The 16,004-nt window shown below is 50.7% G+C and overlaps 1 protein-coding gene across 2 annotated transcripts in view; it reads right to left on the bottom strand.

The window, feature by feature from the left end:
• Nucleotides 1–676: 676 nt before the first annotated feature.
• The window catches only part of COL6A2 (collagen type VI alpha 2 chain), a 28,808-nt gene continuing 13,480 nt past the window's right edge, over nucleotides 677–16,004 (bottom strand). Inside the window, exons 14-28 of one of the 2 annotated variants that reach the window (XM_017829610.1) lie at nucleotides 15,476–15,565; nucleotides 14,590–14,652; nucleotides 14,147–14,209; nucleotides 13,953–14,015; nucleotides 13,328–13,390; nucleotides 12,867–12,917; nucleotides 12,466–12,501; nucleotides 12,027–12,089; nucleotides 11,719–11,781; nucleotides 11,402–11,437; nucleotides 11,129–11,174; nucleotides 10,678–10,830; nucleotides 10,050–10,502; nucleotides 9,707–9,745; nucleotides 677–2,055 (exon numbers count right to left, since the gene is read on the bottom strand). In XM_017829610.1, coding sequence (XP_017685099.1) covers nucleotides 1,448–2,055; nucleotides 9,707–9,745; nucleotides 10,050–10,502; nucleotides 10,678–10,830; nucleotides 11,129–11,174; nucleotides 11,402–11,437; nucleotides 11,719–11,781; nucleotides 12,027–12,089; nucleotides 12,466–12,501; nucleotides 12,867–12,917; nucleotides 13,328–13,390; nucleotides 13,953–14,015; nucleotides 14,147–14,209; nucleotides 14,590–14,652; nucleotides 15,476–15,565 — 1,890 coding nt within the window. In that variant the 3' untranslated portion in view covers nucleotides 677–1,447. Of the gene's footprint in view, nucleotides 2,056–5,626; nucleotides 6,966–9,706; nucleotides 9,746–10,049; nucleotides 10,503–10,677; nucleotides 10,831–11,128; nucleotides 11,175–11,401; nucleotides 11,438–11,718; nucleotides 11,782–12,026; nucleotides 12,090–12,465; nucleotides 12,502–12,866; nucleotides 12,918–13,327; nucleotides 13,391–13,952; nucleotides 14,016–14,146; nucleotides 14,210–14,589; nucleotides 14,653–15,475; nucleotides 15,566–16,004 lie in introns of those variants that run through there. The other variant, XM_017829611.1, reaches the window with a different exon arrangement.

Raw genomic sequence — 16,004 nt, forward strand, 5'->3', positions numbered from 1 at the left:
GATGGGCACTGTCCAGAGCAGGTCAGAGTCAGGGACTGCTAAACGTACCCCCAGTTCCAACATCAGAAGTGGGAGCATTTCCAAAACAAATCAAACTCTCTCACTGGGTAACACCTCTGCCCCATGCACAACCCACACTCCTCTCCATCCTACCTTGACCACCTTATAGGACATGTCCTCAGAGGGCTCCTTCGACTTGTGACACACCATGGATGGTGTGTTGGATGTAAGATGCGCTGAAGAAAATGCATATAAAGCCCAAGTCAGGTGCAATGGCACCTTTGTGGTGGGGAAAGGCACAGTCCCTCAAAGAGAGGCACCTGAGATCTCCTCACCCATGAACAGGTGAGGAACATGAACCAGGTGAGGAATGAAGGCATTGTCTGTGTTGTGGTGAGACACGACAGTCTGGATGTGCCCTGCCAGGGTGCAGGGCCAGGGTGCACCTGGAAGTGTTCAAGGCCAGTGCTTGGAGCAACCTGGTCTAGTGGAAAGTGTCCTTGCCCATGGCAGGAGGATTGGAATGAGATGGCCTTTCAGTTCCCTTCCTACCCAAACCATTCTGTGATTCTATGATTATCTGGACTTATCAGCTTAGAACCAGGAGAACCAGCTGCTCATTAAAAATAATTAAAAAAAAATAAAATGAGACGAACTACAGAATATAGAGGCTTTCTCAGGGTAGGGTGAAAAGGGTTCGTTTATTTTTGCAGACAGCACAATTCAAGTTCAAATCTGGGCATTGCTCAACAGATACTGGTGGGATGAAGGCGCCATTGACACTTTGAGCACACTGGGGTGACAGGGAGGCAGCTCTGGTGGCTGCTTGGTATTTTGTGAGATGCTAGGAGGCCCCTCTCAGACAGGATTTTGGGTGCAGTAATAAATGAGCAGGTTCTGATGAAGGGCAGAATGGCAGAAGGAATCACAGGAGATATGGCCCACAGGAAAATAAAGATCTTAGAGATGATTTGTGAAATTTAGGATAGATACACCCCCAAAAGAAGCATCTGCAGACAACTGTGGAAGGCAGCAAAACCTCTCACACCATCCTATAGCTCCCAGGAAGGAGGAGCAAGACACAGTGAGGAATATTGAGAGTTTTTGAAAACTACAGTTATTCATTCATCCTGCTACACTGGAAAGGTTTCTTGCTTCTCTGATAAGCCCTCCTAGGATTACAGTACATACACAAGTCATGGCTTGGTGTGTGTAAAGCTTTATATGGCTCTGTATCCTCCTTTGATCTGGGTTTTAATTAGCACCATAAATGTAACATACATGACTCTTCATCATGAAAATCAATAAAGAGCTCTGGATTTTGACTAGAAAGGAGGACCCTGAGGGCAGCTGTTCTGGGCTAGCAAATATACGAGGGAAGAAAATACAAGAGGTAATATCAGGGGTGTGTATATCAGTGAGAGGAGGATGTGTGCGCGCCCTTCATTTAACAAATCCACCTAATGAACCTGTCGAAGAAGCTGGGCTGGGAGAGGCTGTCATAGTCCTTCTCCCGGAAGATGGCTGCCCGGTCCCCGAGGCCAAGCTTCAGCAGGACATCCATGTCTACGTCACTCCCAAGGGCCACCACCGTGGGCATGACATCTTGCTTCTTCATGGAGTTGATGGCCTCCTCCAGGTTCTTGCTCCCCGTGATGCCGTCGGTGATGAAGACGAAGGAGAGCTCAGCATTGCGCCGGGCGAGTCGCTGCCCGTTCCCTGGGCTGAGCACAATGTTGTTGATGGCGTGAATGATGGCTGACCCGATGTTGGAGGATGAGTCCAGGTACTTGATCTGCGCCAGGGCGATGGAGATCTCCGTCAGGTTGTAGGTCAGTGGGAAGACCACGTTCTGGTCCCTCTCACTGCCGTACTGCAGCAGCGCGATCCGGGCGTTCATGTTGTCGCTGCTGCTCCTGGCCAGCGTGAGCTGCCGGGCCACCTCCTCCACAAAGTGGTGGGCACTCTGGAAATTCTGCTCACCGATCCTTTCCGAGCCATCGAGCAAGAAAACTATGTCAACGGGGCGCTGGGTGCACTGGGCCACAGCAAGCTCTGCAGGGGGAAGAAGACGACAAGAGTTGGGAGAATAAGAAGACTAAGGGATAGGTCTGGGGCTTGTTTCAGGCCATTTGGGCTGCAGTTGCCTGTGTGCACCCTTGTCCAAAGAAGGACCAGCCCCATTCTGCTGCCAAAGCCTGTCTTTGCAGCTCATAATGGAGGAGCTTTGCTTCTGATGCCCTCAGTTCCCAGACACGAGGTCTTAATGAATGTTAATTCTGGGACCTATGAACGACTTCAATGAAATTACAGGTCTGCACATCTCAGTCCCACAATTACATCCACTGTCTTACATCAGTTCCCGGCTCTCATCTGTGAGAGGAATATCCAGAGATTAATGTCAGGCAGCACCTGCAAACCTCTTGGTTACTTCTGAAGAGTGGTTTACTTTCAGAGTTATTCTTACCACAGAATCAAAGAATGGTTTGTGTTGGAAGGAATATTAGGGATCACCCAGGTCCAAGTCCCCTGCCATGGGGAGGGACACCTTCCACTAGCCCAGGTTGCTCCAAGCCCTGTCCAAGCTGGCCTTGAACATTTCCAGGGATGGGGTGTCCACAACATCTCTGAGCAACCTGTGGCAGTGCCTCACCACCCTTAAAGAATTTCTTTCTAATCTAAGCCTTCCCTCCTTCAGTCTAAGGCCATCAATGCACACACAGATTTTTAGGATGGAAGCTGTTTTCCTGCTTTCCACCCAGTTTAGTTTAATCAGCAATCACTAATTCCTGAAGAGCTTATAAAGACTGGGTGGAAAACAAGACTAATTTTCTTGGTGCACTTGTTCATAGTAAAGCAGCTTTGGTGATAGATATCAGACTGATATTTGGGGGGAACACAGTGGGACATTGTTCTTTAGTCATGCAGAACAGCACCTGTCCATGAAGTGGGCATATGAATATATGAACATGAAGTGAATGAGCTCAGGAAAAAAAAAAAAAGAAGAAAATAGCTATCTCTGGAGTCAACTGATAGTAAGGGACCATTGCTTCATCCCTTTTCTGCAGTTTTGTGTATTGCATTCGGTGTTCCTCTGTGTTCCCCCTGAGCTGGCCGTAGCAGAACAATGGCCATACCACTTTTCAGTAGTTCTGTGGCTCTTAAGACTGAATCTCAAAAGGGTGAAGTCCCAAAGATGTTGCCATATTGTGTTGCATGACTGGCAAGGAATAGGAGCTTCTGGAGCAGCCTCAGCATCCGTTTCAGGCAAGGAGGGGTAACTTTGGGGATAGGAGTATCACATGAGCTTGAATTTTTGCACTATGAGCAAACCCAACCCGACAAAGAGCCTCCTTGGTGCTGAATGATGCTACACCTGGATTCAGCACAGAATCATGGAATCACAGAATTGTTATGGTTGGAAAAGCCCTCTGAGATCATCAAGTCCAATCATTAACCCAGGACCACCATGTTAACCACTAAATCATATCCCTAAGCACCATACGTACATGTATTTTGAACACTTCCAGGGATGATGACTCCAGTGCTTCCCTGGGCAGCCTGTGCCAGTGTCTGACTGCCCTTTCAGCAAAGAAATTTTCCCTAATATCCAATTTAACCTCCCCTGGTGCAACTTGAGGCCATTTCCTCTTGTTCTATCACTTGGTACCTCCCCTCCTTTAAAGCAATAAAGGCACATACTCACCTTTGCCCAATCTTCCGTGAGAAATGTTGTCTAAATGGTATGCTGGTCCTGAGTTCCTGGTATGCAGGCACTGCTGCTGCAAGGATACTTTGCCTTGGCAGCACCTGCACTCCTCGTCCTCACCTGTTCCGTGCAGTTGTGGAGGGGGAAAGGCAGGAAGGCCTTGCAACCACACAGTGCAAAACCCACGTGAGGGTCTGCGAAAGCCGGTGGAAGCGAGCGGGTAAGGAGCGAGGGCTGCGTGCCATGTTGGAGCGGTGTTAACAGCCTCCCCCAGTGCTTGCCCACATGTACCCATGTTTTTGGAGATGACAAGCACCATTGACCCACCTCCCACGTGGCCCAGAGCAAGCCTTAAGAGCTCCAAGCTAAGCTAAGGGGGTGGCTGGGAGCAGCACCACTCCACGGAGCGTCAGCGACAGTGCAGTGCACGTCTGACAGGAGTGTTTCCCGGAGACACTCCGCTTGCTGCTTGGCCCTCACAGCTGGAGAGGGCTGCCTTCCAGCTGTTTGATAAGGTGCCTTTAACATATGGGAATGTAACAGATGTGAGGCAGCAAAACCTTAGGTTTGTCCTGCTGGGTGTCATGCTCTGGCTGCAGCTTGTTCCCATTTCTGAGAGGCTGAGGACCCAACCACCCTTTCCTGTAGCAAGGGAAAAGATTCTTGTTCTTAACTGGGAGAGAAACTCTCGGGGGCACCACGAATTAGGCCAACTAAAATCTTGCATTGGTCCTTCTCATGTGGCTTATAGTAAGGCACGAATGCCTGTAGCTCACCATACTGCACAGCTGAGGATGTCTGTCGAGGGCAGCACAAAAAAGCAGAAATACCCCCTAGCAACCCATCTAATTGCATGCATGTGCAGAGTAACCCCACCCATTCACATCACTTTGCTGCTTCTTCTAAAGCCCGGGGAACTCGTATTCTCTCTATTCTTTCACTGTGTTGACAGTGGAGATGAAAGTGAGGTGGGGATTGATCTCCCTGCCCTTTTCGGAGTTTCCCCTTTTCCTAGGCCCTCCTGTGTCTCTGGGGAGGTGGGGAATTATCCTTTATCCAGATCCTTATCTGTGTCTTTCCTTTGCCCAACAGCGTCACTGAAGGAACTGTTGCTGAGATGAAATCCATCAGGTTTTATCAGAGGGATTAGCCAGCATTATGCTAAAAAAACACCCCTTCACCTGCCTGCCACCAAGGGCCAGTGCAAACACCACTCAGGCAAAGAGACATTTTCTCCCTCTCCCACTGCCCCCCACCAATGAGCTGAAGGTTTTTGAGAGGTAAAAAACTTTGTTTTCAATGTTTTGCTAGAAATTATTTCCAAGGGAGGTGAAATAAATAGCCACTGTGTGATGAAATTAAATGAAATTAACACACCCTTTGCTGAAATCTTTCCCAATCCTCATTTTGTTCAGCAAAATGTCCCAGCCCTGATATGTTCTCTTCAAATCAGTGGGGTTTAGGGGCTTTTCCTCTGGCATCATGGCTGAGCAGCTTAACTACTCTGAGTTCAGTCCTGCATCCCAATAGACTAAGTCACAATAATTTTGGGGTAAAAATCGAAGCAGAATAGGGAGCCTGGATTTGCACAGACTATCTAGAATATGAAAATTATGACCAGATTCAGGCACAGCCTGATCCTTTTGCCTTCACCTAAAACATGGAGCACATCATGTAAAGTGCTCAGAATTCTTTTTCCTCTATTCTATGGCAATAGCAGAGATCTCTGAGCTCCTTGTCCCCACAGACTGGGTGCAAAAAGTGCTGAAACCCTGAGAGAACGCTGAAATAAGTTAGATGCAGGCAATTCCCATGCCTGAGCTTGGCAACTGGCTCCACTTTTTACACCTGGAAATATTACAGCCCAATCACATTTCTGAAGACGGTACCTCTCCCTTCTGCCCATTAAATATGTCATTTGCTCAGGAGACTTTATTGCAATAATACCATGCCAGTTAGAGTAAGCACTTCTACTCCTGTGTCTGCACACGAAATTCCATTTCCTCTAAATATGGCTTGAGAGTAGCTAAAATGGAGGTGGGAATGGAACACATCTGCCTAACCTTTGAAAATCAGGGGCCCCTGATCTGATGGAAATATCACTCCTTGCCTAAACACACAGACCGGCAGTGCAAGGGGTGTGTCTGTGGACTTTGAACCAAACCAGCACTGGGTGTGGATTAAATAGGCTGTGCTATATCAAGTTTAGGTACTTGCTTTTAAACAGCTCACGTAATTGAGTGTGTGATACAACACATGACATGGAGGTGTGACTGCACAGTCAAGGATTTCTGCTTTGGACCACCCGGCCCTATGTAACAGAATATCTGTCTTTTGGATACAGACAGGTACAGTTGTTAATTAAGACAGAAGAAGAACAAATGTGCAAGCAGAGAAAGGCCAAGGGAGCTCAAACAGCTTCTGAGAGAAGCACTCCCCAGGTACAGGTACTCCCAATGGAAGGAGAGGGTGCTCCCTCTCCTGTATTGCTTGCTCCTTCCCTCCCACACCCCCAGCTGCTCACTGAGGGGTTCCACAGAGACACTGGCGAGCAGGAATTGCACCTTGCTTTGTCAGCCTGGCAGGAACCAAAGAGAGCCCCACAATAACCGAGAGAGAGGATGCAAGATGCTTCAGAGGGTGTCACCAAAGACATAGGTAGGAATGCACAGGGAAAGTGCATCGTTAGACTCTCTGCAAAAAAAGCAGCGGGCAAAGCAAGAGCATCCCTTGCCATTGCTGGGGAAAGCTGCCATGCTCATCAGCCAGCTGAGCTGGAGGGGACTGCTCCTTGTGTCCCACCCCCGGCTGAGCGCAACCAAGCTGTTCCACTGCCTCTGTTTCTCCTAAACTAAAAGCATCTACCAATGTACCTGTCCCCTCTGCCAAGCAGGCACTTGAGGAACGATGATTACCACCTCCGCTCAACCCCTGCGTCCCCGTGACCTCTAACCATGGTCTCAGCACAGCCCTAGCACAGTCTCTGGGTCCCCCACAATCTCGCTGTGCACCATTTTGAAGGTGTCAATGAACAAGTCCATCCACTCCTGCCGCTCATTTCCAGTGGCAAACTTGGCTTTTTCGGCGGTAAAGGCCAAAGTGGCCACCAGCTGGGTGTACACACTGGGGTCCCGGGATTCCCGCGTGGAGTTTAGGAACTGGGCGATCGAGTATATGGTGCTGGGGAAATTTATGTTGACTCCCTCTTCCATGGGGCGGAAAATAAGTGGGTTTACGCTCCCAGGGTTCCTGTCATCTGCAAGTGAGCGTCAAAAGAATATTTTCAGGGCTCGCTAGCAATGGCTGTGTCTCTGAAAGCTACCTGGCTTTCCTACTTGCAGTGCACCAGAGAAGAACAGAGCTAACGAGGACAGAGAAGTAAAGACCAAAGCCAGGTTTTGAATCTTTATGCCATTTATGTCTGAGGAACCATGGGATCTGTACTGAAATCTTTCACACATAAACTGAGCGACTTTAGAAAATTACACAAAACCTTAACTGCCCAGTTCCTACTCATCCAGCATAGGCATGATGGAGAAAGGGCAGTGCTCAGGAAAAAGGCCATGGGGTCCAACTTCTTTCTGCAGATGGGATTCACCCATCATGTAGCTTTGGACTCTACTACGTGCAAACCATACACGTGATGCTGTAAGGCAGAAAGACATCTAAGGGACAGCATTATGTGACCTCCTTTCCTGGCACTCAGCCTCAAGGCAGTGACTCTAGCCAAAGCTGTGTAGTGTCTGGACTAGTCAGGACCCAGAGAGCCTCCATCTGCACCTGGCTGCGCTGAATTTAACTTTGAATAAACCCCCAAAGCTCAAAGCAAAGCCTTCTGCATGAGTTAGCAAGAGCCTCACAGAGTGTCATGCGGTTTCTGTGAAGCAAGTGGTCAGATTTGCTCAGCATTTAAACCCTCGAGCATCCTGTTAGTACGGCAGTAATTGATAAGAGACATGGGTCTCTCTCAAAACCAGGAAAATCTGGATTTCCTTAGGTAAAGTACTGGGGCAGCATGAGGGGGAAACAATGTGTATGTGATACCTGCCCTTCTCTGTGCTCTGCTGATAACACCCAAGCTGAAGCTGGGGTACAATTGATTTGCCCCTTAAAAGTGTTAGGACTGCCACTCTGACAGCCATGGGGCTAAGAACAGGACTGGTGTAGCTGTGTCCCTGACCTGGGCCTGTCTGGCTGAACCACGATGGGATGTACTCCTTACTAGCTCATTCACATGCCCTCTGCAGAACACGGTCTTCATGCAGAGGATTTGCATGGGAACTGGCATTAACTTAGGAGATGCTCTTGGAGAACCAGAGGAAGTCAAGCACCAAGCAGAGAGGCCCCAGGCTCTCTCATGTGCCTTATGTCACATCCCATCCAACAATTTCCCTTGCAAACAGGCAAGTGTGATCATTGCAAATCCTTCCAAATATGATGGCAGCAACGCATCACGGACCATCTGGTGTGGGGGGTGGAAGGCTCGTTGCCCAAGGGCCCCTAAATCTCTACCTATTACTTAAAATTTGATCTACCAGAGCTAGCACAAGTTTTGCCCATGCTGAGATAGGTCTACTGGCACTTTGACAGGAGGCCCACACTACCCTGCCACATCAGTCCACCTCCTGTGTTCTCTAGGGCACAGGTCTTGCCTGCACTTGGCATGGTCTGCCCACGGCATGGCTTGAGGGATTCACCCCAGAGGGAGCCCCTTCAGATGCCTCCTTGAGCCATTTCTGTTCTGGTCCCCAGGACTGTCAGATACCAGCGAACTGTTCTCACCTTGCATCAGGAACAGAAATACCCAAGCATGCTACAAGGAAAGCACTGCCAACTTCACCTTGCTTTGGAGGGCTTTGGTGGCCCAAGCCTAGGAGGAACGAGTGTGTCACTGCTTTGGTTCCTCAGAAATGGGAACGCTGCTAAGACCAAAACCTTTGAAGACACCTGAGCAATCACCAATGTGGCATGGGGATGTCACCTCCTTGTGCATGGATTCGCAGGACAAAGCTCCTCAGAGGACGCGGCAGAGGAGCTCACCGTCACGGTTGGACATTGTGTCCCCTGCGTGGCCAGGTGCAAATACTCAAAATACCAGTGAGAGATTTTAGACCGGAATGATTATAGCTTTTCACAGATTTCTATGCATCCTGGGACCAGTTTTCCTTCCCTTGGTATGGAAGCAAAGGGACTTACTTCAAAATGAAATTTGATATTCTGTACAAGGCTCAATTGAAACTGTGGTTCTCCACAAAAACATTCATGGCAAGAGTAGAGATAAAAATCTCAGGAACTGGCAAAACTTAAGTCCCCTATAAACTTGTGTGTATCAGCACAGAGTGCATCTATTGCATTTAAACAGGCACAGGGACTCAGACAGACAGGATCTCTAGGAATTCGGGATGTATATCTGCCCCTCAACAAGCAAAACGTGACCAAGTCAAGCTACCTTCAGCACGCAGCAGCTGTCTTCTTGATACCAGAGGATTCTTATAGCCTTTCCCTTTAATCCAACACCCTGAGTTAATTGTTAATCAAATACAGCCAGCGTTAGAGAAGCCAAAGCTTTGGGTCCACTGTATTGTCATTTTCCAACTGATTTCTGCCAGCTGCTCTGCCCCTGTCACTCCCAAGGAGCATCCTGATACAAAGGTCACAGGAGTGGGAGAGTTTAGCAAGGGGGGGTTTGCCTTGAGTTTGGAGGTCAAAACCAGGTGGCTCCCAGGAATTTGGGCAGGGAGAAATATCAGGGATGAGCCATGCTGGCGCACTCGCACGGTGCCCTTGTACCTACCTGTGCAGAGAACTAAGAGAGATGGGAAAAGAGCAGGAGATGAAACCCTTTATCCTCTCCTCGTGTAAAGTGACACTGTTTCTCAAACTCCTGCCATCCAAAAGGAATGGACAGAGTTGCACCCCCTGTCTCCTACTCCTGAGCCTCATGCACTCTCCCCCTGGACTTTTTGCAGATGGCGTGAAGATACTTGTAATGTTTACCTGTCTGACAGGGCAGCTCAGGGCAGACGACCTGTGGATCTGGAAGGAAAAGAAACAAGGAAAACTGAGTGATGTGCTACCATCTCCCTTCACTGACTCAGTCAGCATGGCAGAACAAGGTTCCTTACATGGAACCCTAAAAGGACTGCCCCAAAAAGCTGGCCCATATTTGAGGAAGGACTCTTAGTTCAGGGCTACATGAAGGTCAGCCCCACCATGAATGACCCAGCTACTGGCCAACCTGCTGGGACACAGTGTCTCTGCAATCATATATGCCCCCCATCCCAAACTCTGGGGTCAAAACTCCAGTTCCAGTAAGAACCATGCACGGACAGGTACAGACCTGGGCAGAGCACGTCTTCCATCTTGTCAATGAATTCCTCTGCCACCAGGTCTGAGAAGAGCTTCATCTTCTGGACTCGCTGGGGTTCGTTGCAGGCGATAGAGACCAGGGTCTCGCTCTGCTCTGGCTGGTCAAACATGTCTCCTATGCCAATGGTGTTGACGACCACGTCTCTACCGCAAAGGGCCCCTAAATTCTTGTCGTCATCCCGGGGGTCATAGCGCCCATCTGTGATCACCACAGCAAACACTTGGGCTTTCTCTCTCCTACTTTCCTTGATGAGCTTGTTGTAGGCGAACTGAAGGGCAGATGGTGTCCAGGTGCCTCCAGCGATCCACTCCAGCCGCTTCACTGCTTCCTTGAAGCTCGACAGGGAATCAATGCGCTCGTCATCAAGCTTGATGGCTTCGAAAGTCCCCTCATGACTGTACTGCACCACCCCAACACGGGCACCTGCCAATGAAGCGTCACATTACTTGGCTTTGCGTCCTCAGTGAAAAGCGGAGAAACTCAAAGACCTGCCCAATTGGCATGAAAAGCCACAGAAAATAAACAAACATGGAAGCTGGAGAGATCCAAGAGCCTTTTCTTTTCCCCATGTCCCACTCTGTCCCCACACAGTCCAGACCTGTCTGTGACTTGGGATCCTTGGCAATAGAGCCCAGCCTGCTGACCACGTTGATGACAAAATTCTTCTCCAGGGTGAAGTTGGTGTAGCCGATACTCTCCGAGCTGTCTATGACAAACATGATGTCCAGGGCCCCGCAGCGTTTCTCACAGTCTGGGGAGGAGGGCAGAAAGAGGAAAACACGAGGGTCAGTGATGGTGGGAACAACAGCCACCAGGACAGAAGAGACCATGCATGGGACGATGGAGACCAAGATGTGCTCCTTGCTCGATCAGTTGCTCCTTCCTGCGAGGAAGGAGGAAGAGGAGCACACCAAGCATCCACAGATGGCAGCTCAGCGCAAGGGGTGGCTCATGGAGCAGAAGGATGAGATGACCCCTCTGTTGACCCCCTTTCCCCATCCCTCAAGTGGTAGTTCCCCTTCCCTGGGGAGAGGTGATGGTCTGCTCACCACAGCATCCGCACGTCTCTCGCACGTAGGTCATCACGTCGCAATCCTGCCAAAAAAGGGGTGCAGGGTGAATGCTTCCCTCTGTCCCCTCTAAGGAAAAGGCTCCCCCTTCCCCTCCCACCCAGCCAGCCCTCTTTCCTTCTTTCCCTGGCCCCCATGGGAAGCCATAGGCCACCTCTGCCATGCAACAGGACCTGATGCCCTGTTTTGTTCTCAGGCTGTGCATGGCAAAGACAGATTGCCCCAGCAGGAAGAGCACAAGGGACTACTCACAGTCAGACCAGGGTCTCCTGGTGGGCCGACGGTCCCCTGTAAGAAGAGCACAGGGATTTCAGGCACAGTTTTCCCATTAGTTCCTTTTCTGGGAATTGGAGACGTCAAAAACGTGGCATTTTGCAGAGGGAAAGGAAGGGAAGGTTTGTGAAGGTTTGTGAAGGTTTGTGAAGGTTTGGGAGGGTTTGGGAAGGTTTGGGAAGGGAAGGTCTGGGAAGGTTTGGGAAGGGAAGGCCCACTGTGAGGCCGCATATGTATCTGGCTGCTGATGTCCCCTCCAACAGCATTTACTCAGACACAATGCCATGGGACTGTACCTCAAGGCCTGCTTCACCACGTGGACCACGGGATCCAGGCTCGCCTCCTGGGCCAGGATCACCCTGGGGAAGAAGCAAAGAAGGGTCAACTATTTCCTGGGCAAGGCTGGCGATGTAGCCCCTGGTGTTCAGGGCTCCTCCTGACCCTCTCGTCAGGCACAGCCCTGCTAAGCACAGCCCCCAGCCTGCTGCAGCTGAGCCTGCGGACACGGAGCAGGCAGAGAGCGGGCAGTGTCAGCTCCTGCATGCCTGGCAGGGGTGTGGGAGGGGGATCCTGACCCTGCGGACAGTACGGGAAGTCTGCTTACCGGTTCCCCCTTCTCTCCTTTGGTCCCTGGCACTCCTTTTGGTCCAAGGTCACCTCTTGCTCCCTGCTCGACAGAAGGAAAAACAGATCCAGTATGGAGCACATCTGGATGTGCTCAGGCAGAGGCACTGCTGCATCACAAACACATGCCTGCCTGGCCCGGGAGAGCATCCTCTAAAGGAGCAGCTCAGTGCAGAGCAAATAAACAGTGTTTACACAGGCATTAACTAAGAAAAAAGAAGTTCTGCAATGAATTTTTCAGATGGTTTCAAATGGAGATGGGCTTGGGAGATATAGTCAGGCTCTGCAGCTGCAGGAAAAGCCCAGGCAGCTGCTGGCAGGACAGGCTCCTCAGCCATTAACCCAGAGGGGTGGGAGACAACTCCTTGGCATTTCAGTCAGTACAAAAAAAAACAGGTGATGGAGACAAACACACTCACCTTGGGTCCCGGCAGCCCTTTCTCACCCTTGTCACCCTACAAAGGAAGAGGAGGGAGAGGTCAGCGCCCGACCAGTACTGGCCCTGCAATGGGCACACCCAAAGTCTGCACTGAGGGGTAAGAAGCTGAAGAACAGGTGTAGCTTTAGGCTGGTGGTTGGGGTGGTGGGCACAGCCACCTCCTCACCCCCATGAGGGAGGCTGAGGTCCCCAGCACCTCTGCCATGAGACTGATGGAGTTGTGCTTAGGTTCAATCCTGGTGTTCAACCCCCTTTCTCCTCATCACAGGCACCACTCCCTGATCATTTTCCTTCCTTTTCCCTCTTCTTTCAGGCTGCTGAGCTCCACTGGCAACATCCACCAGGACAGACTTCCTTGTGTGCTGAATGAGGAGTACATACCTGTGGCCCTCTGGGTCCAGGGTAGCTAAAGCCAGGTCTGCCTCTGTCACCCTTTGGTAGGAAAAAAAAAAGACCCATGAGATACCAAACCCAGCCTTTCTGACCTTGTGAAGCCTGGTGTGACAGCCATTTTTGTCTTCTCTCTGGGCAAGACACCACCAGGAGCCAAGACTTCTACAGCTGGCCCTGAAATATTGGGAATGGCTGTGTGGAGCAAGGATTTGCAGGGTCTTGGGGATGTCACATGCAGGGGGCGCCCCTGAATCTCTGCAGGGTGAGGGGGTAATCAGACCTGCCTTGGCTAGAGCAAGAGCAACATCTCTGCCCCATAGGGAGGCTCAGGTCTAATTCTGTTTCCAAGGCACACAAGTTTCTGCAGTGGAAACTGCCTTTTCCCCCCCATAAATAAATAAATAGGAACACCACCCTTTCAAATACAGAGTTTTGTTCATGAACTTTACCTTTGGTCCTGGTGGTCCAGCGTCACCTCTTGGGCCCAGGTCACCAGGGTCCCCACGTGATCCCTGAAGGAAAGTTTTGGGGAGAGCAGGGGGAGTTGGTGAGAATGTTCCCTGAGGGACCATATCTCTTCTCCCGGCCACCCAGGTGACTGTGCTGGAGAACCCAGCTCTTGAGACGGTGCTGCAGGACCATCTCCCTTCCCGATGAGTTTACTGTGATAGTGACTGTCTCAGCACTTGTGTTCCCACGTCCTGTAGAGCCACATGGATGTCACAGCACTACTGTCACAGTGGGGTGCTGGACTAATCACAGGCCCAGGACAAATGGATGCTTGTGGAATCCTATCTTCCCTCTCCCCCCCAGTGACCCACCCTGAGGGTCCTTTCCATATTGTCATAGAAACACCTGGGACCAAGAGTGATGGAGAAGCAGTGACTCCTGGGTCTTGAGACTTCTCCTTGCACTAGAAGCTATTCAGGGGCCTCTGGGCTAATTTTTGAGCCTTCCTGAGAAAAAGTCATGCAGGTCAGTGCAGGAGGATCAGTGCAGGCAGCTTATGCCAGTAGAGCAAGCTCTCACTGCAGAGGGAGGACAAGGTCACACAGATGCCCAAGCATGACTTACTATCCTGCCTGGCTCTCCCACAGCACCTGGAGGACCTCGAGGTCCCGGCAATCCTTGGTCTCCCTGTACAGCAAAGAAAGACACAAGAACACACAGAGGCAGATGTGCATAAGGAGGGAAGTCCGGCAAGCTGCCCCGATGGCAGCAGTGCTCCCCTTCCTCCTGGCTCTCACCAATCCCTGCCCCATGCTTACCCTTGCTCCTTTGTTTCCAACCTCACCAGGCAGACCACGAGGACCCTCTGGACCAGGATCTCCCTGTGAAGAGGGTAAAGATATTCCTGGTCAGGGATGCCTCCAATGCTTTCTATCTCCAATGCCATATGGAGTGAGAAGGCCTAATGCCCTTCTCAGATCTGGTGGTTCTTGGCTTGAAACAGTGTCAGGGCAACGGGCCCTCTGAATGTGTCTCTTAACCTTGAGCTTCAGTGCCCTTCACCCCCCTTCTGGACCAAGCCCTTGAAGAGGCTGTGCCTGATGACAGCAGGGCAGGCAGTGGGCACAGTCAGAGCACAGTGGGATCTCTGATTCCCAGCTCTGGTGATGGACACTGCATGGCTGGGCAGTAGCAGATCACACACATCAGTCCCACCCATCTCGGGTTCTTTTGCAATGGTCTGGGCGCTTGCTTTACTCACCCTTTCTCCTGCGCCCCCAGGAGTGCCCTTGCTGCCCTTTGTCCCTGGATCTCCACGTCGACCCTTGGCAGATACAGGAAGTCACATAAATGGAGTGAGAAGATGGATGTTACAGATGTCCACAGTGACACCTGGCTGCCCAACCTCCTCCCCCTGGGCCTGGGGGATGTATGCTTGCCCCCTTAGCGAGTGTGTGCCTGGCAGCAGGGGAGCAGGGATGCCTATGCTTCCTTTTGGGAAGACACAGCCACACTGTTCTTTCAGGGGGGTGGTCACCACAGAGACCACAAACACTCCTGGTTCATTCCCTCAGGGTTAAAGACTTTGATTTACTTCCAGCTCATCCAAGGTTGCTTTCCCCACAAGGACACAAGCTGGCTGGGCTCTTGTCCCGTGGTGCTGGTGGAGCTGTGCCAGGGAACATCGTCTCCAGACCACTCCCCAAAATTTGCAGTGCCCCATCATATTAACTTCGGTCTGTGTGGCACCAGTGATATTGTGACACTGCCCTTTTCAGAGAGCTCTACCATAATGGACACCAGAGTTTGACTCTGTGAGCTCCTGCGAGAAGCCAGAGGCTTGGGGAACTTGCTAGAGAACAGCTTGCTGGAGAAAAAAGGCCAGGCCTTTGTGGGATGCTTCTCTAAGGTGAAATGGTTAACATGGTTAACCATTGAAATGGTTGAAATGGTTAACAAATGGTTAGTATTATGGGAGTACTGCTCTATGATGGGAGAGACAAGAGGAGATCAGCATCTGCACATCTTTTGGGATGTACACGGCAGGGCATGCAAACTGAACAGGGGAGTTTCTCAGTGCTCATCCATGGAACTGCATCAGGTTCCCGTGGTGTGCCCACTGTCCAGGGACCTATTCAGACACTTACAGGCTCTCCTTTGGGTCCAGGGGATCCTGCTTCACCTTTTGTTCCCTTGTTTCCAGCAGGCCCTTGAGCTCCAGTATTGCCTGGAAGTCCCTTGGAGAAGAAAAAGAAATAGTTTGTTGGAAGAGAAGTCAAGGTGCACACCCCTCCTTTTGTTGTGTCAAGCAGTCCACCTTGAGCAGAGGTGTGTATGAGCATCCAGCTTCTGCTTCCACACACCCTACATGCCCAAATATCACTGCCACGAGCATGGGCTCCAGCCTTGGAGTAGTGTGATGCTCTATCACCTTCCCTCCATCAGCTGAACCTAGGCTTGTCATCTGTTCCTTAGAGCATCCATCCTGCCCTGCCCAAGGCCAGAGGGGCTATCTCAGCCCCATGCCTGGAAGTGTTCAAGGCCAGGTTCAGGGCAGTTGGAACTGGATGACCTTTAAGGTCCCTTCCAACCCAAACCATCCCGTGATTCTACGAATGGATCGGACAGGAAGATAAACCATTCCAAATTCGTCTGCTTTTCTCTGCTCTGGATGAA

This window comes from Lepidothrix coronata, unplaced genomic scaffold (assembly GCF_001604755.1).
Source record: "Lepidothrix coronata isolate B3197 unplaced genomic scaffold, Lepidothrix_coronata-1.0 Scaffold165, whole genome shotgun sequence".
NCBI lineage: Eukaryota > Metazoa > Chordata > Aves > Passeriformes > Pipridae > Lepidothrix > Lepidothrix coronata.